The sequence below is a fragment of the Argiope bruennichi genome, chromosome 1 (genome assembly GCF_947563725.1).
Source record: "Argiope bruennichi chromosome 1, qqArgBrue1.1, whole genome shotgun sequence".
Lineage (NCBI taxonomy): Eukaryota > Metazoa > Arthropoda > Arachnida > Araneae > Araneidae > Argiope > Argiope bruennichi.
Genome location: NC_079151.1, coordinates 76,142,314 through 76,169,111, shown reverse-complemented (window position 1 = coordinate 76,169,111; position 26,798 = coordinate 76,142,314). Strand labels below are relative to the sequence as shown.

General features: G+C 29.1%; 1 protein-coding gene across 9 annotated transcripts in view; it reads right to left on the bottom strand.

The window, feature by feature from the left end:
- Positions 1 to 1,331: 1,331 nt before the first annotated feature.
- LOC129976842 (uncharacterized) overlaps positions 1,332 to 26,798 on the bottom strand; it is an 85,397-nt gene continuing 59,930 nt past the window's right edge. For 4 of the 9 annotated variants that reach the window (XM_056090512.1, XM_056090509.1, XM_056090513.1 and 1 more), the window contains exons 2-6: positions 21,035 to 21,240; positions 19,184 to 19,964; positions 9,788 to 9,993; positions 3,951 to 4,200; positions 1,336 to 2,882 (exon numbers count right to left, since the gene is read on the bottom strand). In XM_056090512.1, the coding sequence (XP_055946487.1) occupies positions 2,400 to 2,882; positions 3,951 to 4,200; positions 9,788 to 9,993; positions 19,184 to 19,964; positions 21,035 to 21,240 (1,926 nt within the window). In that variant the 3' untranslated portion in view covers positions 1,336 to 2,399. Of the gene's footprint in view, positions 2,883 to 3,950; positions 4,201 to 9,787; positions 9,994 to 19,183; positions 19,965 to 21,034; positions 21,241 to 26,798 lie in introns of all 9 variants that reach the window. The other 5 variants (XM_056090517.1, XM_056090510.1, XM_056090511.1 and 2 more) reach the window with 3 other exon arrangements.

Genomic DNA, 26,798 nt, shown 5'->3' with positions numbered 1-26,798 from the left:
ACTATACAGCTTTGCAGTTTCTAGCATATTAATTAACAATGACTCACATTTCATTAAAAGCAGTTAAACGTTTTTGGAATGCATTGTTACATTATGTTCTGGAATTTTTTTTTGTTTTGACGACATGTTGAGCAACAGTTATTTTTTTTGTACAAATGGCAATTTATTAAAGTATACAAAATACAAAGTCCCATCCATCAGAATCTATGTAATAAATTATTACAAACAGTGCTATCTAATATCGGATGTAAAATTCATTACAGACAAAAATGGCAGAAACAAGAATTCTTTTTAAGGAAATAGTTATAAAGCTGCCTAATTGATATATGTCCAGGTAAGAATTATTCGCTCATAATATGATAATTGTTGTTCAATAGAATTCTTTGGTTAATAAATGAATGGCCATTTGGATAATCATGAAATGAAAAATACCTTTCAAACCTGTTAGTAGCGGAAGAATAGTTACTCAATTTTTATCAAGTAATGGAAGCGAACTTACCGAATTATCGAAAATTATGCAAAAAAATATTTTTAAAAAATAACAACAAAGGAAAATTAATAAAAATAATTTAATTAAGTAATTAACTTAAATACTTAATCGTTATTGATATAAAGAGAACATTTATAAATCATTTTTGCACTATTTTGCTTAGAATGTGACTTTCGGCGTATTTTTTTTATCGAATTAAATAAAGAGAAAAAATATGCAATAAAGATATTTAATTAAATTTACCCCCCCTAGATGAAATTTTCTTTATTCTAAAAGCCAATGGACGGAATTTAGTTTTCATCTTTTTTTTGTTGTTAAATTTATCACGTGTGATAGATTAGCCAATCAAAATATACTCTAAAATTTTCTTATTCAAGAGTTCAATCATCTTTTTAAGAAAAAAATTTTTTATATCACATTTAGATTAGATAATATTTATTGATTTCCTAGTGATTATTTGTATAAATTCAAATATTTTTCCAGTTCCATATGGAAAACAGCATCATTCTTAGAATTAGAATCAACTTTCCGATTTGAATTACCTATAAGATAAATTAAGCAATTACTTAAGATAAATTATAAAAAAGTATAAAGTAAGATAAGTAATTACTTTAATAAGCAAGAAATAATAGTAAATTAGTAAGATTAAATTAGAAATAGAATAAAAAATTTAGATTAATAGATTAAAAACAAGATAAATTAAGCAAGAGAATACATGATTTTTTTTATATTTTTGTATATATATACATTTAATTATATGGTTCTCCAGTTCATCGTTCGTTTTAAAAATTAAAACGAAAGAGGATTTTAAAAATTTGCAATATTTTAATTAAAAAAATCATTTTTATCTTAATTTTTTTCAGGGTTTATTTAGTTTCAACATTTGTTTCTCAATAGATTCTACTCATTCAGTATAACATTAAATATAAATATAATGATATTATTTATAATTGATTAAAATTTAATATACCGATTGTAATGAAATCTCAAATTGGAACAGAGCTTGCAGAAAAATAAAAATATATTCTTTGAAAAATCAATTATTTTTCAAAATTAAATTCTAGATATGTTTTAAACCAACTAGCTAAAGTAATTCGTTATGTATAATTCTCTTAAATTAATATGATCGTGTTAAGCTTATAAAAGAAAAAAACCGCTCAAAGTAAGTAGCTAAGAAAAATCAATTAACAGTCATGTTAAAAGAGAGAGAGAGAAAACAGAAAATTGATTTGAAGCATATTGACTAGATAATTATTTACACAGAAATCAACGGAAAAATCAAACATCAAATATTATCTTCACAAAAAAGAATTTCTTTCTTCTATTACCTTGTGCATTACATAAAAATCAAATGACTATTCCACCATTATTCCTACTTGAAAAGAATAATGATGGAAATGAAACATTTTAAGATAGAATTCCTCATTCCATCGCAAAAAATAACATTCAGAGCTGAAGATATAACGGCGTGCTTCAATGTATTACACAGATATTTTAATCGAGCAAATGTTAAGCAAAATAAGGCTCACTAATTGTGCCAATAGGCACTTTGAAATAAATAAGTTGAACACTGAAAACAACCTCAAAAACAAAACCCACCAGCTGCAAATAGTATTTCAACGCAAAAGCACCAAAAGGTTTCAAAAACTCTGATATAAAACAATAATTGAGTAAAAATAACCATAAAATGAATTTTGCTGCGAATGGTAAAATTTCATATTGATTTCTCCAACCTATAAAAAAAATGTTTTGTAAAAAGATGAAATGTGCATGATTATTTCACCAAAAGTTATTCGTTTCATATGATTTTTTTTTTATAAATCATGGAATGAAATTTTTGATTCTTTCAAAACGTGCTCAAAATTCAACTCCTGCAAAATCAACCGACGAACAAAATCTGTACAAGCTTTCATAGCTGCGTTTTACAATAGCAGTACTTCCTCAAGTTTGGATATGTTTCATGTATACAGTGTTCTTGATTACCGTACATATTTACACGAGACAATTCATGCTCTTTGACGATGAATGTCTTTTTGATAGTGTTGTGTTTGACCGACGCCTCGTACACGCCGTCACTTGGATAAGCTCGGAGCTGAACTTGGTACAGAATTTCCGTCAGCTGCGTGTTATCGCTGAACTCGCCAACGAAACCGTCCTTATCGGCATTCTTTCTGAACTTGAGTAGAGCTTTGTTTGGTTGAAGTTTCTCAATACGAGTCACCTCTTTGAGCTGGAGAATTTCGCAATTGTGTCGCTGTAAAATGGTGAGTTCATTAATGAAGTCTATGACTGCCTGGCCCACTTCGCTGGCGATAGGGTCTTCGACAGACATTCTAGCCCAGGACAAGCATGCACACCAGTGTGGCTCGATGGAAGCCATGGTACAAGTCCTCTGAAAATAAAACGAGGAAATTAATTCTTACAGCATTTTTTTAAGTTATACCAACACTTATTAATCCAACTTTATATTGTGAAACTTGACTAGTTCGAATTTTCCGAAAAACGAATTTCTGGCTTTTAAACTTTCCTATTTAAATAATATTAGAGGACGCTAATTTTGTTTAATTTGAATTTTCCTTTAGTATATCCAGCTTTGAAGTATCCGGATTCCATCTTTGATCAGCCTTCAGAAATGAGCGCATTAAAGTTTTTCTATCCATTCTATGTATGAAATTATGCTAATGCAGAAATAACTCTTCCATATTAAGTCTTTTTTCATCAAGCCGATATCGATTAATTATTTGAAATAAATAAAGCTTTGATAGAATTATTATAGCTAAATTTTGAATCAATCTTAATATTTTATTTTAAATAATCATTAAAATATTTTATGCGAAAATAATGAGATCGCAAATTTATAAGACAAAACTGGTTAAGTTAAAACATATTCCAAACATATGTATATATTCCAAATACACTAAGACAAATATCGGAAAATGAAATTTTATTAAGGAATGATGAAATTTTAATAAGGAGTGATGAATGATTAATTAAATTGAACTTAATTTTGTTGCCAAATTCGTGACCGAATGTGTAGTTGATAATGCACTAGAATTGCGCGACGAAATTTTAATAATGTTCAGCTGCTTCGAAATAATTGACTGGACATCACTTACTCGAAGTGATTCAAGGAAATTCTCTGAGCAAAAGTATCACCAACGAGCTACCAAAGTACGAGAATTTCTCTATATTGAAATCTCCAAATAAAATGATCCCACATAAAAGAAATAAATATTGACGTATATTTTTTATTAAATAATTAGATTATTGCAGTAGAAGATATACAATAACTCTCACGATGTTTCAGTAAGCGATAATGCTCCAAATAGGGATACTTCTATCGCTGTCGGTACGATGATATTGTATTGATTATAATATTGATTGACAGTAATATATTGGTAATTATTGAATATTTATTTACGTTGTATAGCATATATTAAAGAGCTATTTTTTTCCTTACTTCCTGCGGGATTTCTGAGAAGATGCTAATGCTGCGACTGGAAAGATCACCCTCGTTTGGCACATCGGGGTCGAGGAGGGTCATCAAAGTTGCGTGGATGTCGAAGGGTGTCACCAGACGATTCTCGTTGATTCTGAGATTCCTCACGTGAGTCGGGTAGACTTTCTCCAGCCAGGGAGGCACCACCACGGCAAAGAAGGGAAGGCGTTCTTCCTGCTTTCCTTGCTGCATTTCACGGATGGAGGCAAATCTGAAAGTGTGAGAAACATTAGTTTGCAGATTTTGCTTTTTTTTTTTTTTTTTTTTTTGTACGTACGTATGCAGACTTAAATTCAGGGGAGAATTTCCAAATAAGTACTTCCTATTTATAATCCACCGCAGGTAGATTGTAAAATATTAATTTTCTAATCCTAAACAAATAAATTAGCAAAAAAATATTTATTCTTTGAATTATAAAATATTAAGTATTAACGAATTATGTAATGTTAACATAGTCAGGTATAACTGATCAAAGTTCTTTATCTGTTTTATTATGTTCATTTAACTATAACTGTATTCCTAAATATCATGCGTTTAAATATAATGGCGAACAAATGTAAATGAAACACAAATATGAAATATAGTAAATTAATACATAAAAATGTGTCAATTTGTCAAAATTATTGAAATAAAATCAACCATTAACGCGATAACTAAATTAAAATTAGTTTAAATATGTAATTAAATTCATCAGTTTAATTAATAAAAAACAGACCACAAATTGCCTAACATCTACATTGTTTAAATTTAGTCACGCTGGAAAGGAAAAAAAAATATTCTAGAATAATTATTTGAGTAGTCAGTATTATTGCTGTATAGTGTGCATCGATAAGCATGTCTCAAAACTGTACACACATTATGATTTATGTTTTCCGTAATCTTTTTTTTCCTTTGCTGATGTTATTACGTTTTATTGCAAAGATACAATAAAATATACGATAACTGCATTAACCGATTTTTTTTATATCTTCTAAAATAAATAAAGAGTTTCTCTCTCTTCTATTTCTAAATTAAAGTTTGATAAAAATACACTAATATCTTTATTTTAGTTTTCACTCATAAATTATAATGAGAATATATTTTTTCCTCTTTAAATGATTTACAACAATCTATAGTTACCTGACAATACATCAAATGATATAAAATCTTAACAAATATTTTTTTTCTTGCAAGGAAAAGCTTATTTATTAATATGACAACTCTAAAGCTGTGAGTTGTATTATCGAATATCCTAGAAATTATATATACTAAACTGTAACGAAACTAAACTGTGTAAATATACGAAACTCATGGAACGAAAACTCGTGTCGTATGAAACCCAATAGCTCTACTATCTGGTACTATGCCATTTCGGCTCCTCCAGTAATCCGGTGGTTTCAGTAGCACGAGTGGAGAGCAGTAAGCCTGATATTCACGATCACTTCACGCCACGCCAACAGAATGTCGGAATTCGAAATCTATCGTCAATGCGGAAATCCCATTAGAATTGGAATTGCGTAGACTGGAAGAGTGAATATTTAACCGTGTCTAAATGAATTGAAGTGGAGCTGGCATGGAACGATCATGAATTACCAGCCTAAATAGACGAACGAAAAACTGAAACAAATGGAATACCACCACTCCACTGATGTCGTACGATGCGATCGAGAATAACAATTTTAAGGAGAAAAGTTATTTTACGCGAATTTCAGAAATATAAATAATGAACCGCGTCTCAAATTTTGAATCATCTTTGCAATATTTATTAAAAGTATAATCTGAATCATGTTCTACATTTAAAAATAACATAAGTTTTGTTATTAAAATGCACTTTGTTGAAATGAATTTTCATTAAACTGGAGATTTTTTTTAAACCAGAAGTCTTCAATCTGATATTTTCTAGATTACTGAAAAACTGTTGTAGCGTGTTTTTAAATTTCTAATATAGATTCCTAGTCCATTAAACGTGAAAAACTGAATCCAGAAATTCTTGCATGTTATAAGAGATGAAAAGTCTGTTGTATAACGAATAGTTTAATTATTCATTTCGTCTCTAATTTATGTTTTCTATTTGAGAAAAATAATAATTCTTTACTCGTTTAGTGAACATTGCTTTGATTATAAAACTTGTAGTTCATGGAAAATAAAAATGATTTGGATAATAGAAATTTGATGGATTTGATTTGATTTGATTTTTTTATGGCGCATGAGCCATGATATTGACTACACTGTGTCAAATAAAAGATTAATAACAACAATGTAAAAGTATAAAACTCTCAAAAACGGCAGATGCAAAAAGTTACTCTGAAATATGAGCAAGATATCAAAGAATGGATAAGAATGAATAGACTTTAACAATGCAAAGCGATAAGTAAGAGATATTTTATCAAGAAAAGTTGATAAACAAATTGTTGGTAATTGAAAAAGAAAATTGCAAACACTCGACATTGAAATTTGTGCATTATGATAATACACGGTCGACCATACATCACACTGACACTGCAAACACATTGGCCGTTGCTCTCCTACAAATAAGTGATGAAAAGTGACTTTGGTATAATGAACGCGTTAGCGAATTAAAACTGTGTCTTCTTGCCAGTTAATTGGTGAAAACTTCACGCTATCAAGCCTCTTGTACAACTTTGTACAAGAGGCTTGATAGCGTGAAGTTTGTTGCCAGTCTCAAGGTCTCATTACATCTACTATTTAACAAAAAGAAAGATTTTAAAGTGATTTTTTAAAAGTTTCTTGCGAATATTAGTGGTTGGAACAGTTGCCAATTTGTCAATCTTGTCCGCTTCCCGTTGTCTACAATTCCAATATGAGAAGACACCCAAAAGAATATAATGGAGAAATGACGGAAATTAAGTTTATTAATAGAAATGTATGGAATAGATTTTCCAGAGTAGATTTCTGGATTTTTTTTTAAATTGAGAATCAAGAACAGAAAAGAATTCTCATTATACATAATGTTCTACAAATCATTGGAGAAATGTTATTACTTTATCATACATTCTGAGGGAAAAATTATAAATTCACAGCCCTTTTTTATTTAAATATTTCTAATATGCGCTAAAAAAATTGCTGACTCCATTGTTTTTTCACGCCGTGAAAGCATAAAAATCCTTAACACTTACGCATCTTTTTCAAAGATACCTCAGATTCCCTTACCTACGTCGATACATCAAAGAAATCCCCATCAGAATATCATAATAAACCTACTAAAGGGAAAAACTCTATCATTTTCGCTGTTGTCTTCTAGTGCGAAAGTACACCGCGCCTTTGTTCCAGTATGCCTCCAGTGGTAAAATAAATTGAAGTTCATTCAAAACGTATCTTCCTTTAAGACACGTAACTATCAAAATTTTAACTTATTATGACATTCCGTCCCCCTTTTTTTTTTTCCTTTTTTTTTCTGTTTTCTTCAATTTTTGATTAAATCGAAAATTTACAACGGAATTTCATATTTCTATTTGTTCTATCTTTTTATTCTTGTCTTTTGAATCACTAAATTCGAAAGATTGGGAAGATATGAAAATAAACAAACTCAGCTTAGTGAAAACCATAGATCTCATTTTGGGATTTCTCTTGTTCTTTCAAAACAAGTTCAACTACATTTCCACTGTATAAAATGAACATCTATGGATTTTTTATTATTACTATTTAAAAACGTCATCAAAACAATCCACTTTAAAAAAAGCGGCTCTAAAAATTAACGCTGTTTTACAAAAAAGAACTTTTCCTAATATAATTTTCAAAAATTAAATTTCATTTTTTGAGAATAATTTACGCAATTCTTTTTAAAGCATTTGCTTAAAACTCCGAATGAAAATTTCGCTTAGTTATGAAAAGACTCAAATCGTATTCTAATTAAAAATCTTTCTAATAATACATAAATCAAGGTACATTAACAGCTGTGTTAAATATAAGGAATTCACAAAAAATTCTGCTTTGTCCTTTCAGTACAATAATGCAAAAACCGATTTGTTAATTTCAATCACAATTCACAGCTTTCGTGTTTTGTTGAAATTTTAGAAGTAGCTTTATCGATAATTTAAAGGTAAACACTAGCGTGAAACACATCAACAAGCAATTAATGATTAATTTTGAATTAGAAAAACATTATTTTAGTAATATTGACATGGAAATAAGCTTTGAAAGTAATTAAAATTTGAAGCACAAGTACTGCGATCCAAAAAAGAAAAGAAATGGACTTCGATTCGATAAAAGCAATCAATAAGTTGTAAAGAAAGGACGTGGTTGTTTACGAAAAAGGTCGTTATAGGAAACTTTTATAGATATTTCATTGTGTTTAATCTGAATTCTATTTTGTTAATGAATTATTTTGTAATGGTATTTGCTTATGAAATATTTTTCGTTTCATCATGATGTTTCTTTCATTAATATATCATTGATCTGCTTATTATTTTCCATAATTCTTGTCTTTTTATAATCATCGAACCTTCTATTCTTTATTAGTAAAAAAAAAAAAAAAAAAAGCCCATCGGGAATATGATAAAATTTTTTATCGAAATCTGACTAATCCTTTGTAGCATTACATCAAATTAAGATTCTTAGAAATTACTGCAATTTTGCTGATTACACATTATAGGAGTAATGTTCTTTTCTTTTATAAAGGATATTTTTCTTTCGTTTATGAATTTTATATCAAAACCTATTTTTGGAAGCTCCAATAAACAGGCAAACAAAAGAATTATAGTTGCTATAACAATATGCACCCTGACAGATTTTCATTTTCATGATAGTATTGTTAAGGCTACTTACTCTTTGCAGTTAATCTCACAGTAAAGGAGTTTTACAGATATTCTGGTAAATGCTGAATAGATGTTAAGTCAATAACACCCTGTCTTGCCAACAAACTTGACGACCACTTAATGACAAAAATGAAGATTCTCGAAAGTAAAAGAATTATGGCGATATCTCTTATTAAGATTTGAGATCCAATATTTCTTTTACGACATTCTGTTTTCTTTTATGGAGATTATGAATTTATGGAGTGAATTGAATAAATTCTCTCTCACTAAAGCAAACTTCCTAGCTACATTCTCAGCACTTTGTATTGCTGTTTAATAATAATTTGCTGTTTGCCTTTGTGTCATAGATTTTTTGAAAGTGTTTTCTTGTGTACACTTTAGTTGTACTTTGCTAAATATATTTCGTATTTTCTTTTGGAATTAAATGTCCTTATCCATTATCGAGTTTGTTGGACTTGTCACCGAACATTCACTGTGCGAATATTCGGTACCAGTATCTTCTATTTTTGTTATGTTGTTTCCTATTAAAATGCTCTTTTTTTGCAATTATGATTATCAAAAAGTGTAAATGAAAAAGACCAAGCTCCAAATTATTTTTAAAACATATTTTTATCCTTCAAACTATCGTTCTTCACTAATAAATCCAGTGTTATAAGCTCTAAAGGAAACTCGAGGAAAATTGGAATCTACTATTTTATGCTGAAAAAAAGGCAAAATTTGCAAGGTAAAGTTTTCTACTTCAAACAGTTTGATAAAGAACAATATCGACTGGATCAATTACTGGCAATTTACGTCCGAACAAATTCAATTTTTTGTTGGTGAAATTACCAACAGAAAATCTTTGATCATTTCAGAAATCGTTTTAAAATTTAATATAATTACTGATTATTTTTAATACTAATAGTCTATATTTAAATGTCTAATTAATATTTTTAAGCATTTTATTCATAATTATATTTCCTTGACTTCCGATACTTCGAATTAGAATCGAAAAAATATACAAATTAGGATACAAAGAATATATTTAAGTAAATATTTTTTTACCTGTGCCCGTGATCGCTGAGCATGATAAGAAGCGTATTATTAAGGATGCCACTCTCTTGAAGATCCTTCAGAAAATTTTCCAAATCAGAATCCGCATATCCGACTAGATTGTAGTCATCGTGGCTCAATTCGCCGTGGAAACCAAAAGCAAACCTCGGAACATCATTGTAGGCATCGTAAAAACGCCTCAACCAATCCAGCATTACCTTTGGAGAGAAACAATAAATTAATGATTGTATAAAATGTTCATATAAAATAGTTTTAAGATTAGTTTTATATTAATAAAAGTTGCTGCAGTAAAAATGTTTTCATGCTGGCATATTATCTGCAAATTATGTAATACGAAAATCGAAACAAATTAAAAGTAAAGCAAAATGTAAGTCCAATAAACAGCAAATATAAGATAAACAAATTGACTAAAAAAGAAGTCCCACTATTATTCGTTTTTTTCAAAAGTTTTTTTTTTTTTTTTTTCAAAACAGCTTTGTTCTCCTTTTGTTTTCGAAATCATTATAAACTATCGCCTTTGACGACCAGCTGGCACAGTTATATTCGATTTCAGGCACGTTATATTGGATTTCAGTTAAATAATTGAAATATAACTTCATGTCTATTCCGCCAAAACGTGAGACATTCAAGTCAGACATTTATTTGTCTTACATATGTACTCTTCACTACATACATGTATCTTTCTAATAAAGACAATCCCAATTGCATTATTAAAAACGTATATGCAAGTTTCATTTACCTTCGAAATTTCGTGTTATTGCAACTTCACTTTTACTATTCAACTTGTAAACTATACATATATAAAACAGAATCTTTTTTCTTTAGCTTTCAGCGATTGATTATTGCATAAAACAATGAAAATGGAATGGAAAAATAACCAAATAGGAAATATACTCTATTGTTGGAAATTCAGAAAAATTAAATTTAAAAACTTTACAAAATTGTCAAAGTTCAGGAAAAATTTGTACGATTATATAAATTGTATTATTTAAAAGGCAATTTTTTTAAATTTTAAAATGTAGTAAAATTTATTTTTGTATATTAATAACTTTAGAAGTTATCGTAGAAAACTTAAGAGCATTTATTATACATAAAATGAAATTCACTCTTATTTTTTAAAAGCAGAAAAATGGGGAAAACTCCATTACGTAAGAAATTTTGATACAATATTTCTAAATGAATAATGCAATACAACTAGAAGGAAAAGCTCTTATTTTGAAAAAAGAATTCAAACTTTCAATATATCTGAATGCGGATATCCAAAACATAAGCTTACTACTTTTCTCATTCTATCAATCTTCCGTAAGTCTAAAATAATTTCGTTGTTTCTAAAAAATGATTTCTGGCCTGAGTATGCGTATACATATATAGTATTAAGAATACAGAAAGAAATCGAAAATGGAATTATGCATTAAAACAAATTTATAAAATGTTGTTCTGCCTTTTCAATACCTAAATTATTCCTTTATATAATACGAGATGGCGGCACTTTCTATCGTATTCTTCTCTTCGTGATTTTCTAGTAATTTCTATTTAGATAATTTTGTATACTAATTACTAAATAATTAACTTCCAAACCGATTTAATAAAAAAATTATTTCCTTATATACTACGAGATGGCGACACGTTCTATCGTATTAGTCTCTTGCCAATTTTCGAATAATTTCAGCTAAGGTAACTTCGTATGAATACTAATTACTAAAAAATTAACTTTTAAAAGGATTTAATTAAAAAAAATGAAACTAACTTTTCCCTGTGAACTAAAAAGTAGAATTTAATTATCTTCTTATTTAAATTTATAATTTACTATTATAAATGTCAAGGAATTCTGAAATCGATTTTCCTCATATTCTCTACTAAGTGGAGCCACCGATGAGAAATCGAAATTTAAAGAAATAGAAATAAAGAATGTTGATTAAAAGTTTATTAAGTTACTAAAAAATTATAAAATGTTTCTAGAGAACATATAAATGTAAAAAAATTAAATACTTCCACATTATGAAGTGTATGAAAAAGCGTTTACAAAATTCTGTCTTCACAAATATGAAGCTTGTCAAGTTAAATTAAAGTATAAATAGTATTATTCATTATATTGGACGGACTAGTTGCGGGGAGAGAAAGCCCTTTAGTCTTTTTTCAAAAATTATTAATTAAAAACAATTTTTTTAAAAAAAATTATGGAAAGAAAGGGTGCAAATACGAGATTTTGGCAGCCCGTGATGTTTTATCAACAAAAACGAAAAGTGCAGACATATATATGCATATAATAATTTCAAATTAATCTAAGTTCTAAAAATAATTTTCTAATCACTCGAATTCCGACATTACTGTAATTTTAACTTCTGAGTTACGCTCGCTATATTTCTTTCCCAAAAAACCAAAATTCTGTGTCGGCAAATTCCTTTCAAAAACTATAGAAGTTCAAAATACTTTCTAAAGGACATTCTGCTTTTCCATGTAATATGCTGTACCGTGTTAGTTATAGCTTATATGAAGAATAATGAATAAATATATTTATTATTTCCTTGAAATTATGAAAAATAAAAACTGAAATTCAATTCTAAAGTCAAAACATCCTTTTGAGGAGTTGGCAATCACTTCAATCCAGAAACCAGTTAATATACAGTTTTGATAAACCGCCTTTTATTGATACATTTTAAGTTCTCCTATGATAATTTTAAATTGTTAAATCCAACTTATTTTTATGAAACGCAGCGCGAAGTCACTAGTGAAGTGTTGAAACAACTGGTAAAGAAATTTAATCGTATCCCTTCAGAGGAGAGTACCCTTATTTAAAAATTGAAACTAAGAAATTGCTCAATCAGCTGCTTAAATAAGGCTCTCAATATTAAGAGGCTGTGAAAAATAAATACAAGACAGGCAAGATTATAGATATTAGATTTTGAGAGAAGAGGATAAATTTAATTTCGTTTGTAGTATATAAAACCTTCAATTAAGTCAAGATTCTTTACATTTAATGCCAGATATTAAAATTTCAACATTTTCGCAATACTAAATTGGCCAGAATTCTATGAGTGTTTAATCTGCTGTGTTTGCATATAGCGCAATAGGGCTAGTCTAAAAAATGTGCATCAAATAAATTTATTTTCCTTTCATAAGAACCATTATTTTCCTACGATTTACGATTAATTTATTTCTAAGAATAGAGATAAAGAAAAATTAATTAATCATTATAAACAGGAAGCGTTTTCTTCCAGTTTATATTTTGTTTCGACTTCAGATTTCGCGAAATAGGATGTTTTATAACCAAATTAGGATTTGGTGTGGCTTAAAATCCAGTGTCCCTTTGATAAATTATTGACGGACCAGTGTTGTCTGTTTCTAAATTTTTTATTAATACCCCACAAGACAACACAAAACATTAATCCAGACGACAAGAATTTTTGTTGTTGTAGGTATCGTTTTTTAATTTGCACTGTGATTACCCACAGTTGCCGAATCCAAAAGGCGTCTGCCCGGTATCTTCGTTTTACATTCACGATCATATGATCGGTTGGGAGCGATCATGCGCCAACAGGATTAAAAAATAGTTCTTTTAACTAGTTGATATTCTACACGTTCTGACTGAGATAAAAATTTCTTGTCTAACATTAATTTTTAATTATTATTTTTTTTTACGAAATTTTTATTAAATTTCCTTAATTTACTATATGTATTTCTGTATATTATACTTCTTTGATAAGAATTTTTTTTTCTTGTTATGGTATAATAATAATGATTTGGGATCGAATTATTTCCTTTCCTATGTAGAGATGTATATTCTGAGAGAGGAACTGGATAAAGATCGGTCACGATTTCGACCTCAGTTGCTGTGATGATGTTGTGACGACCATCGCTCACCTTATTCCCCATTTAGGTAGGGCAGGGGTAGCTCATCTGTGGTTGTAAGTATGCTTCAGTAAGGAAATTTTGAAAAAAATCTATTCAACAGTTTGGAATTCTGTAACCTTCATTTACGAATTTTCGCTTTTATTTTTATAGATCGCTTATCGAAATCTCATTAAACAACATTAGAAGAATGTAACAAAATTTTTAAACAATGAGTTTTTGAACACTTTTATGTTCAAAAATTATATTTGAATGTTACGAATAAAGAATCGTAATGAAAAGAAATGGGAATAATCACAAGGCATGGTCAGATGATGTTGCATTTCGAAGAAAATTAAATCCTTTACTTTCCAGCGATACTTTTATCTTAATACACTGCAAAGAAAACAATAAGAACGAAAGACTTTGCACTGATCTGCGTTGAAGCATCCTCACGACTCTTATCTGAAATACTTAATTTGGAGGGGGGGGGAGACATTGTTGAATAGATTGTTTCAGAGAAAAATTTCCTACTATAAAAGGACTGAGCATTTTAAAGCTAAGATTGTTTACTTAGAAGATTGATCTCATCGATGAAGTTTCAATACAATCACATTTACAGGCTGATTTACTCAATAAATTACATTATACTACACGAATGATGAAGAAAAAATTCAAAATACATTATAGTGCAGACTATTGGACCCTGAGCTGCCACATTTTTTTTTTCTTTTTCTTTTTTTTTATTTGATTGAAGCTATTTATAAAGAAAGCGTGTTTTTTACAATAATTTAAATAGATTTTTATTTCATTTAAAGTTTTTAATCAATAACTTAGACCATATAATGAGATAAAAGCCATTTTTTCCCCTTACTTTAAAACTAAAAAAAAAAAAAAAGTTTATCAGCGACACCAATTTTATTTATGCATAACTTATTTAAAAAATTTATTTAATTTAAATAAATTTTTAAGATTATTTTTAAAACTCAAAAAAGAAAAGTTTATCAGCGACACCAATTTTATTTATGCATAACTTTCTAATTTAAATAAATTTTTAAGATTATTTTTAAAACTCAAAAAAGAAAAGTTTATCAGCGACACCAATTTCATTTATGTATAACTTTCTAATTTAAATAAATATTTAAGATTATTTTTAAAACTCAAAAAAGAAAAGTTTATCAGCGACACCAATTTCATTTATGTATAACTTTCTAATTTAAATAAATTTTTAAGATTATTTTTAAAACTCAAATTAAAAGTTTATCAGCGACACCAATTTTATTTAGGCATAACTTTCTAATTTAAATAAATTTTTAAGATTATTTTTAAAACTCAAAAAAAAAAGTTTATCAGCGACACCAATTTTATTTATGCATAACTTTCTAATTTAAATAAATTTTTAAGATTATTTTTAAAACAAAAAAAAAGTTTATCAGCGACACCAATTTTATTTATGCATAACTTTCTAATTTAAATAAATTTTTAAGATTATTTTTAAAACTCAAAAAAGAAAAGTTTATCAGCGACACCAATTTCATTTATGTATAACTTTCTAATTTAAATAAATTCTTAAGATTATTTTATCATTTTTTTGCAACAGTATTTTTCATTGTTCTGGATACTAAATTTATAAACAATCATGTTGCGACGATATTCAATGTATTTTTAGCGGGTTCTGCTTATCTTTTTTATATAATTAAAAGTAAATTTAAAAAATAAAAGAGATGCAACCCTAAAACCTTACCATGCTACAATATTTTGAATCAGAGGTTTTAATAATTTCTTTTAAAACTTTTATATATATATAAACGTTCGCGGTACAGAAATCGCTCTTATTACTAATTATGGAAAGGCAACAATCAAATGTAAACATATCGATATACAAACGTTCCAAATTTTATGCAGCGTTTCCACAGATGCACTTCATTCAACACTTCTCAAATTAAATAAAAATATTATATTATAAATGCTGCTCACCAGGTGAAACACTTCATTCAGTTAGAAAAGGAGAAAGAAATCAAGAAATAGGCGTTAACCAGGAAGTTCAGTAATCGAGAGCAAAAATAGAATAAACAATCATTAGATAGATACTCACTAAGACTTACTTATGGAAAAAGATCAAATCTTCCAAAACTATTGATTTCCCAAAAGAGTTTTTGCATTATCTTAAAATTGAAAAAATGTTCTTTTTAATGATATCGATTTCATTTCTGTATAGTTTTTTTTGTTCATTTTTAATAAATCCTTAAAGTTTAATTTACAATGTTACGATGATTTTAATATCATGTAATTCAAACTCATTCATCAAAATATTCTCGTGCTTTTGCAATATTCAAATTAATATTTTTAAAATTTGCTTTTTTTTTGCACATTAATTCCGAAATAGAATTTTCATTTCCGCTTATATTTCGTCATATAAACATTTTTAATTTGTGTGCACAATAATTTGCAGGCAGAATGAGTCGATTAAAGTCATATATTTTTAAGTCGCCTCAAATAAACTGAAATTTTAAATAATGATTTCCATATTAATCGTTTAATAGCCAAAAAAGTCAATCTTAGCAAACACATTGGTCGCCAAAGGCGGTTACTACTATAGAAATGACGGAATTAAACAAAGGAATTCAATATTCTAATCGTTTTGCCGTTGAAATTGTTTGATAAGGAACATCTGGTTATAGAAATGATATATTTCTTTACTGGCGCATATATTCCTGAGAGATTGAAACAAATCGATCTGATTGCACCTCGGGTCGATTAGTTTGAAATTTTAATCATATTTTTAACTAATAATAAATTTAATTTTACATTTCTACCTCTACGATGATTTCCGAAAATATTATACCACAAAAATAAATTTTGCACCGTTTCAAAGCTTAAAAAATTGTCGTATTATTCATACCAGTTCAATTATAGCGGGGCAATTTTTTTATCATATAAGAACATGATGTTTTGGTTAAGGGGTTTTGAAGCTCGAAATCGCGTATGCAATGATTAAAGCATAAATGGCAATTTTCATCATCATCTTTTAATCGCATATATTTTATTTTTTTTACCTGCTTTTACCAATATTGCATTATTATTTAAATATTTTTTTTTTCGTCTGATTATTAAAAATAGATTACTTTGTTGCCTTGAAATTCAAACCGTTTTTATTGTTTCACCAAATATTTAATCACGTGATTTTTCCCCCCATTGATGAAACTTAAAGAAGGATTCGGTTTAATACCTACGTAATTTATAAGACGAATAAAAAAAAAAATGAAGTTACAATAACGAGATTTTGAAAATAGACGAGCCGGATATTTATATTTTTAATAGGGCTGTGATGTTATGGAACTGTCTCCATTAGAAAAGTTCATGTGTACACTAAATAGAGCTGCAGTATCCCAATTATAATAAAATGGCTTGACAATTTGACGGAATCATAGATATGAAAGTATCTAAGCAATTTAATTGAATTTAAATATAACCAATACTTCCGGAGAACCTGCTGATCACCAAAGGCGATTAGCATCAAATAAAGTTAAGAATTTTTAGGAAAAAAAGCTTTAGAATAACACAATTTGGCAAAATCATGGTCATGAAATTATATTTAAATGATTTATTTAAAGTCAAATATAACAAGTATATCCGGAGAACCAGCCAGTCGCCTGACTCGAACAGTTAGTAATAAAATGTACATCTGCAATATGCTCTCAGATACTTCAGCCTGCTTGGACTAAAGTTAATAACGATATCACAAGTACGTTTCATCCATCTTTTTTAAAAAATTATTCGTTATAATTAACCACTTTTTAAATTTCTAGATTCTTAGTGAAAAGAACAATTTACGCAGATAAAAGCATCCAAGCTACTACATTCATAGGGAATAAGATATAAAATAATAATAATAAAAAAAAAGATCAGTGAGCGAATAAATAACATAGTGATAACAGATCTTGACGTACTTCAGCACTTTGATGTATAACTTGCTTTCATGAGCATAATAAATCACTTTTCTTTTTATCAAAATTAAGATATATCCTGGAGGATAAGTACATTTGGAAAATGATTCTTTTTGCTTTCTTTTCGTTAACAGACTTTTTCCCTCCTAAAACCAAAGTTGAATATTTATAAAAAAAAATATCGTTAATTCCTGAAGTAAACAAGCTTAACTCTACTTTAAAATAAAATACAGTAATGCACTTTCATACCAAACAATCTAGTACGCAATTGAAAACAATTAGATGAAAATATTTGTTATTTAGTTAAGTTTTTTTTTAACTTAAAAATCAATATAACATTAAGAGAAAATTTAACATTTTCTCCTCTTTTAACGTTATTAAATCAGTCTAATATAATATCAACGAGGAATAGAGGAGGCTTCTACTCGAAAATTGAGCACTTTGTTAAATTTCAACTCCACCCCACACTAACAAGTAGGCAATTTAGTCTTCCAGTTCAACAAATTTTTAACTTAACATGTTAGCGATTTACTTCGTGTTAATTTTTTAATTTAATAACGTAGTGAAAATAAATGTGGCTTTATGCATTTTTTAATATGTATACCATGGAAAAATTATTACATTTGCGCTTTATAAAAATGAATCGGAATTATCAGTACAAATTAGTCTTAGATACAAATAAAAACAATAACTTTGATAGATTATGAGAAAATAATATAAAGCATATTATTTACATGACTGCCTTAAATTCAATTAAAATTTCAATAAGTAATTCATTATACTTATTTAAAAAAACAATTAAAAATTCAATTGAACACATAGTGTAATTCTAGTATATAATAATTATTATCATTTGTATTTTTTATAATATTCGCAAGGCAATATTCGTTAATAGCAATTTTTAATCGGCCTGCCTCGGCCACGCCCCTATGTAGCTGCCAATCGAATAATATATATTAATATATCATTTAAAAACATTTTGTGTTATTAAACTCAATTGTGTTAATTCAAAACATTTGCACCCTTTAAAAACGACTGCAGCTGCCTTGTAAAAAATGACAGGATGAAAAAAAAACTGAAGCATGCACGTTTTGTTTTCATTAGCAATAATTAATATGTGACTTCCTTTGATCAGTCAGATAGTATCTAAACGGTATTCCATTTCACACAGGATATTTGGAGTTACTAAGGCTCCTTCGATAACACATACATCGGCATAAGTTTACTTAAAATCTTCTGGAAACATATTTCATATCTTCATTTTATTTATTGAAATACGTCGAGCACACTATCTTTATTTTTCTTTTGCAATTAACAATGAATAAATAGAAAGTATACAAAGAAAAGCTTCATATGAAAAGGGACAAACAGGGCAATTATTATGTAGGCAACCAAAGGTTTAAGTCTTGTTTTGTATCGCATTCAAATTATTTTTTCCCCATCTTTGTTTATCAGTAAATTTTAGTTATTATTTCAAAAATCCTGGTTTAAAGTTTATGTGTCAGTATCTTCAGTTGGGAATTAGGGGTTGGTCATTTTAAAGAGATATGGCTACACAAAAGACTTCAGAATCGCAGATTGATTAATTATGAAAAAGTCATTGCCTACTCACCTTATGACGTGGAGTATCCCCCAAGCACAGTTTCGGATGTTCTTTTAACACTTTATCAACCTCTATATAAAAAGACCTCATGTAGTGATCCGTCGGCAACTCGTTAAATCCTTTTAATCTGTACGTAAAAACCCCCGTGAAGGGGACATCCTCTGCATAAGCCGTTACGTATCCATTGGCGGAGAAATTCTTCCAGGCAAAGGGATATATATTCACATAGTTTGCATTGCTCATCCTTTTCCTGGTCTCTGGCAACTCAGGCTCAGTGTACCCCGTCAGCATGGGGATCAGAGCCTGCGGGGTACCATCTCCAACGATGTTATAACCCTTCAGCACAGAGGCCTTTAGTACCTCAGTCAGGTATTTGTACGTCTTCGGCAACTTACGCATGTAATGCAGTCTGGACATAGAATCCAGGCCGAACATTAACACATTAAGTTTCATTGCATCTGATGGAGGATTATGGGACTTTGCTCTTTCTACTGCCGTTTCGTTTCTTTTTATGCCTGCCATAATATTCTTCCATTTCAAGCCATCTCCAGATTCACATTTGGCCTGAAAGAAATCCCCATTTAACAGCACAGGATCCTGACTGGATGTCATTGCTATTACTTTTCCTTTGACTGATGTGAAGTCATCCACTCGGTTGAGAAAAGTCAGAGTGCATTTTATCTCCCCATGGCGTTTAACAATGATGTGATTGACGGCCACTTTGCCATTTCGTATTTCAAGCCAGTTCTCCTCCCTTTTGCATTCCAGTTTACCCATATCCACAATGTGCCTGCGAAATGTAAATAAGAATTAGCACAAATTGAAAAGAATGGACAGTCTTTAATATTACTTGTTTAAAACTTGATTTGCTAGAGAAAAAACAATAATTATAGTAATTTTAAACGAGATATATCAATTAATAGAAATGAAGCCGAGTATGTTTTTGTCAAGTATTCAGTAATATTTTTTTCAAGTTTCAAATTATAAGTAGATTTTTAATGCTCAACTGTCACAAAAGATAGAATTACTGGGGGAAAAAATTGTTATTTCATTATTTTCTCTTCCTTTTATTATTTTTTTAGACAGTAGGTTTGAATGTACAACGATGTTGCGTAAAACGATATTGGATTTGTAATGAAGATTTTTCGGTTTATCAATATTCACAAACAAACTAAGGCAACCAAGTGGAGTTACCGTCGCTATGCCCAAGCATCCGAGATAATTAAATGACTGCTGTCATGGCAGCACACAGAGGTTGGAACTAAAGTCCAGTCCCCATGATCATCTCAGTCACGACACAACCTATTCCGTCGGAAGTACGTTCCACTATTGGAATGGAGGTAACTCGATTCTGCGAATATTGTATCCACCAGGGAAGACTGAACCAATAACTTAACCGGAAAATCCTCATCCTCATATTTGAAGTGCCCCCCCCCAGGTGGGGCAGCAAATAAAAATAATCACAACGAATTACTCCTGTCCTGCCATAGCGTTCGGGATATTCTAAATTATGAAAAATAAAACAGTAGTGTAGTGTATTAAAGTCCTCCCATTACTAGCTGATGTATTCGTTCCCCATACAAAGATACGATCTGTCATTGAAGTAAGGAAAAGTCGCCTTACACTATTTTTATTGTACCCATTAGGGAAGCAAGAACCAATCATCATACCTGAAACTTCTTAACTCCTTGGTGGTACCTCCGATATGGGGTAGTAATGGAGTAATAAATAAAGATCAGAAAATGATCTTGACTTAAGGATAGTTCATTAATTAGTAAATCCTTCGCAACATACCCCAGAAATTATTGGTAACAATTGGATCCGTAAGTTATATTGAAGTGCTTCAGAATAGAAACTTACTTGAGTATGAGAGGGTTGTTGTGATCGAGATCGGGATGTCTGCATGCCTGCTCTATTGCCTCGTCCGTCCTCTGAATCTCCTCGAGGTTGGGAGAATGTGTCAGAAACACCGAAAGGAAAGTGTGGAAGCAGAGCAGCAGCAGGAAGACCGCCCCTATCAGGGCGGCCATCCGGAAACGGACCACACGCATCAAGCTGCTGGGGATCTGAAAAAGTTATAAAACAGTTTAACACTAGAATGCATGAATTTTTAATTTTTACATTAAAAAATATAATTACGGCATATAATTTAAGAAAATTATTTTTAAAAATTTTAATTCTTTTTTCTTGAAATTACTACCTGAACTACTAACTGAAAATGAAATTTATTTTCAAGTAGTATTTTACATTTATTTTTCCAAAAGTTCTAGTTTTCATCAAGCAAGATAGAATGCCAAAAAGAAAACGCTTCATCACACCAAATAGGAATATTACATTTTTCAATAAAAAAAACCACAATTCAATAAAAAATGCAGCTTTCTAGTTGCTAAAGTAAAACAAATGCAATTTGCAGTTCAAACGAATCATTTAAAAATTACAATTTTAAACATTATCTAAGAAATTTTCATTATAAAAAAGAAGGGTGCGATACAACACAATTTGGATATAGTTAAATAAATAATTAAAAATAATAGTTAATTAAAGCAAAGTTAATAAAATCAACTGAAACTCTTGACTGATGCTCCGTTTTTCACACTACTCAGTTCTGCAAAAAGAATTATTACAATTGAAACTACTACCTGAAAATGAAATTTATTTTCAAGTAGTATTTTACATTTATTTTTCCAAAAGTTCTAGTTTTCATCAAGCAAGATAGAATACCAAAAAGAAAACGCTTCATCACACCAAATAGGAATATTTCATTTTTCAATAAAAAAAACCACAATTCAATAAAAAATGCAGCTTTCTAGTTGCTAAAGTAAAACAAATGCAATTTGCAGTTCAAACGAATCATTTAAAAATTACAATTTTAAACATTATCTAAGAAATTTTCATTATAAAAAAGAAGGGTGCGATACAACACATTTTGGATATAGTTAAATAAATAATTAAAAATAATAGTTAATTAAAGCAAAGTTAATAAAATCAACTGAAACTCTTGACTGATGCTCCGTTTTTCACACTACTCAGTTCTGCAAAAAGAATTATTACAATTGAAACTACTACCTGAAAATGAAATTTATTTTCAAGTAGTATTTTACATTTATTTTTCCAAAAGTTCTAGTTTTCATCAAGCAAGATAGAATACCAAAAAGAAAACGCTTCATCACACCAAATAGGAATATTACATTTTTCAATAAAAAAAACCACAATTCAATAAAAAATGCAGCTTTCTAGTTGCTAAAGTAAAACAAATGCAATTTGCAGTTCAAACGAATCATTTAAAAATTACAATTTTAAACATTATCTAAGAAATTTTCATTATAAAAAAGAAGGGTGCGATACAACACATTTTGGATATAGTTAAATAAATAATTAAAAATAATAGTTAATTAAAGCAAAGTTAATAAAATCAACTGAAACTCTTGACTGATGCTCCGTTTTTCACACTACTCAGTTCTGCAAAAAGAATTATTACAATTGAAACTACTACCTGAAAATGAAATTTATTTTCAAGTAGTATTTTACATTTATTTTTCCAAAAGTTCTAGTTTTCATCAAGCAAGATAGAATACCAAAATTGTCGCTTTAATTGCGACAACATTGAATAATTTCATCTAGTATTTTGCTTAATTTATCAGAAATACGTATATAGTCCGGCATCTATATAATAAACTTGAAGATTCGTGAAAAAAATCGAAGAATAGAAATTTTATCATACAGAAATACAAATTGCAAAGTTTGTATTATTTTCTTACCAAAGAGTCTTTATTAAAAGGTTACCAAGATTAAAAGCATAAAAGGAATTTATTTTAAAAAGCACAAATATTTAAAATGTTGATACTGTACTAATCGAAATTTGTTATTTTTTTTTAAGTTTTGGCTTTATTATTTATGATTTTCCAATTTCTTACTAAGCTGGACTTTCCTACCAAACGTGAAGATTTCCACTTAGTATCGACTATTTGCTATATTCAATGTAAGCAAAATGAAATTAAATTTAAAACAACTGACTTTACTTTAAATAAAGCTAACGGCTAAAATGTCTCAAGAATCTAGGACAAGAATTTATTTCTTCAACTTAAATCGGTTTAAGATTTTCAAAAAAAAAATTTGTTGCAGTTAGAATCAATGAAATAGTTCTTTTTCCTAGTAATGATATGTTTGACGGAGCGCCTAGCCCCTAGGGTTGGGGCTTAATCTCCGGTAGATGAAAAGCTTTTTAAAGACCTGGCTTTCAGTAGTTGACGTGATCATCTCCGCAAAAAAGTCCGATGAACTGGGTTACAGGTACAGACAGGAGATGGAAATAGCTCTTTTTCCTAATTTATATATTCCTTTTTATATGGAGAAAATTAATGACCGCTTTTTCCACTGGTGAAAGAATACATAATTTTTTATTCGAAAATAATGTTCTATACATAAAAATGTATTCGATATGGAGACAATGTTTTTCTATAAAAAAATCTTAGACGTTTGGGAAAGTTTAATATAAAAAGGCTTTCGATTAATGAGAATTCCATCGCATATACATTTTATTAATTACAAATGAAATTTTTTTAAATCATTTTTACAATATCCACCAAAGTAAGAAATTGATGCATAACATATCATGAAAGAACACTCAACTAATCTGGATATTGCACCCATTCCTCATTTTTGAATTATTAAATTCAAACCACGTTTTCGAATACAACATGAACCCAATAAACAGAATAAAAAAGAACATAAGAGCGTGACTACCGAAGCGAAAACGAATATGCAAATGAGTCTGAGCCACACTATCCATATCGATCGCTAATTGTCTACTGTTCCCCTTCCCCCCCCCCACACACACACTAAAGCATAACGTGCCAGTGCGGTCTTTAAATTATACTTTTTCTCGACTGTCATCTAAAAATGGCGGTCCCGAATATTCAGCAGATATTAAAAGCTGCACCGCCGAATAAGTTGGAACATGCAATTAGTGAAGTGAATGGAATTTTGTGTAAATAAGGAATACGGCATGCAAAAGATGATGATTATTTGTGGACAAGGGAGTATTGTAATTCAAGAATCTTCCTTTGATCTTTCGTAAAGTACAGAAAAAGAAATAACTGATCGCGAAGTTTTGAATATATGCTCTAATCGCATAATGAAGTAGTTCTTAGCAAATATAGAGCGCTTGAAAAAAAAATGTTGGTATAGTGCAAGTAACAAAGACAAATCGATTTTGTATGCGCACGAAACACTTCGTTTTCGAGCACGTTGCATGGTTACCGACGTACCACCTGTTTCAAATGACAAAGGTTGTAATCCTTCAGTCACGTTAGTATTCAGTTTAAATCCCGAAAAAAATGTAAAGGTTTGTTATATAATTCACACAGAAGCTAATTATCATGAAAAATTGTTTCTCTTTACAATTTTATTGTTTCGACTAATATCAATAACCTCAAGCAATACGTTAGAATGTTTTTTTAGCAAAGATCTCAATTAGCTTTTCTTTGTTTTGTTTTGGTTGGAAAGAAAGGCATTAACAGAAAGAATTAAATATCCATCGAAAGCAAATATTGGAAACTGAACTCAGATTAAACCAAAATAAATTATATCAGAAAATGTTTTATACCAATTTTAAATTCTACATTAATTCATTTCTTATTGTCATTTTTTACACCTATTTTGAACCCGGAGATTTTAAAATTTTATGTGTTTCAAAATTATAAACTAAAAGTTGAAAATTATAAGTCCTACGTAAAAAAATTACTATTAATATTATATATATGTATATAATATGAATAATAATTTGTAGCCCTTTATAACCTTAGTAGTGAATAACCCTTTATATACATAAAGTGTTATATTTTTGATATCGTATAAAAGTTTTGTTGTCAGCATCGCTTTTGCTCAATTAACACAAAGACTACAATGCCGAATAAAATATTAATATATACTATTTTTTACAGATTTTTCAGTTATAAAAGACTTCCAGCAAGATGGTCTTCCCGAAACTTTCTCGCGTATTATCCAATAAAAATCTTACCCACTCCAACCACAAAAAATTGTGGACAAATAAGTATCACTATAATATTAAATTATATAAAGGCTGCAAATTCTTTTTCATGGCATTGGCGAACAATAGTTACGAAACAACATTTTGGCGCGAATCTAGCATTTTTACTTCGCCTATCGTGCGGATATGTATATTTTAGAAGTATTTTTTTTTCTGACCAATTGTAACACATTTTGATAAGGAACTACAGTTGTAGTCGTAAGATAACGTATCGAATATCATTCATTTGCATTTATGAGTTGTTGCGTTTACAAGATGCGAAAGGACAGACCGACAGGTTGGTTCAAAACGATTTGGGTCCAAATTTGGTACAGATCTATACTTTAGATAGTAAATGTGTGTAACAAATTTTATATATCCAGTTCTTTACGTTTTGTAGTTAATGAGTTCCCTTATACTCGAAGAGTCAGACAGATATTACAGCTTTCGTTCAAAATTCGACAGAAATTATTAATTTGGTTCAAAGTCCATATACAGAATTTCATCCTTCAAGTGTTTTTGAGTTATCGTGTTCACAAACAGAAAAAAAAAAAAAAATGCAATAAAATTTGTTTCTTGAAATCAGGGTGGTCTGAAACGAGAAGAGACAACATAATATGGAGTTCGATATTTTTTAAAGTTTACAGTACTTTATATTTCGTGTGCAAGAAAGTAAAAATACATCACTGACACTGTAGTCAATTAATAATCTTCCGATAAATGAGCCTAAAGATGCGAGCGTGATTTGGACATCACATAGCACTCGTCTGTCATTCATTAGAATTGAACATGACTATTATACAATACGTGTCGTCTTTTTATCGTGAAATTGCTTCTGTTATTTTTATAAATGCCATAGTGATAAATAACGCGCAGCTCTCTCATCGCCTCCCCCCCTCCCTTTATTTGACTTAAAGAAAATCTATATGAATTCAATAATTTGTGTACCTATTCAATAGTCACTAAATGTAATCAGATTTTTGCATCAAATATTAACAATGACAAAAAAATCAATCTGATTACATTCGTTAACAAATATTGATTACAAAAAGGTATTTAAAATTATAAATACGTTCACATCAATAACAGGTTTTTGCAATATGAACATATACTTCGCTGAATTTCGACCTCCTAACAAAAGACTAAATTATCCGTTTTTTTCCAGGGAGGGGAAGGAGAGGTCGAATGTGTGACATTTTCGATCGGACGTTCCGATGTTAATTTATTTTTTCAAAGTGTTCGATTAAAGTCAATTCTTTGTACATGCATTTCAACAAATTGGAACACAAAGAAATCTTTTCATGCTATAAAGCTAAATTCTATGTTATAAGATTTCTTTTGTTAAATATTTAATCTAATCATTTATCTGTTATGAAAACAGTGTCACCACATACAATTTAATGAGGAAAGGAGAAAAAAATATTCCGAAAATATTATTTATATCTAGAATTTTGTATTTATTTTTAATCTGTAAAGCTCAAGTATTAAATTAAAATTTTCGTTGATTTATTAAGACTACAAATTAGTATCACTATAATATTAAAATCTTGCGATATTTGATAAGAGGTCTAACTAAATTAGAAGAATGAAATATTC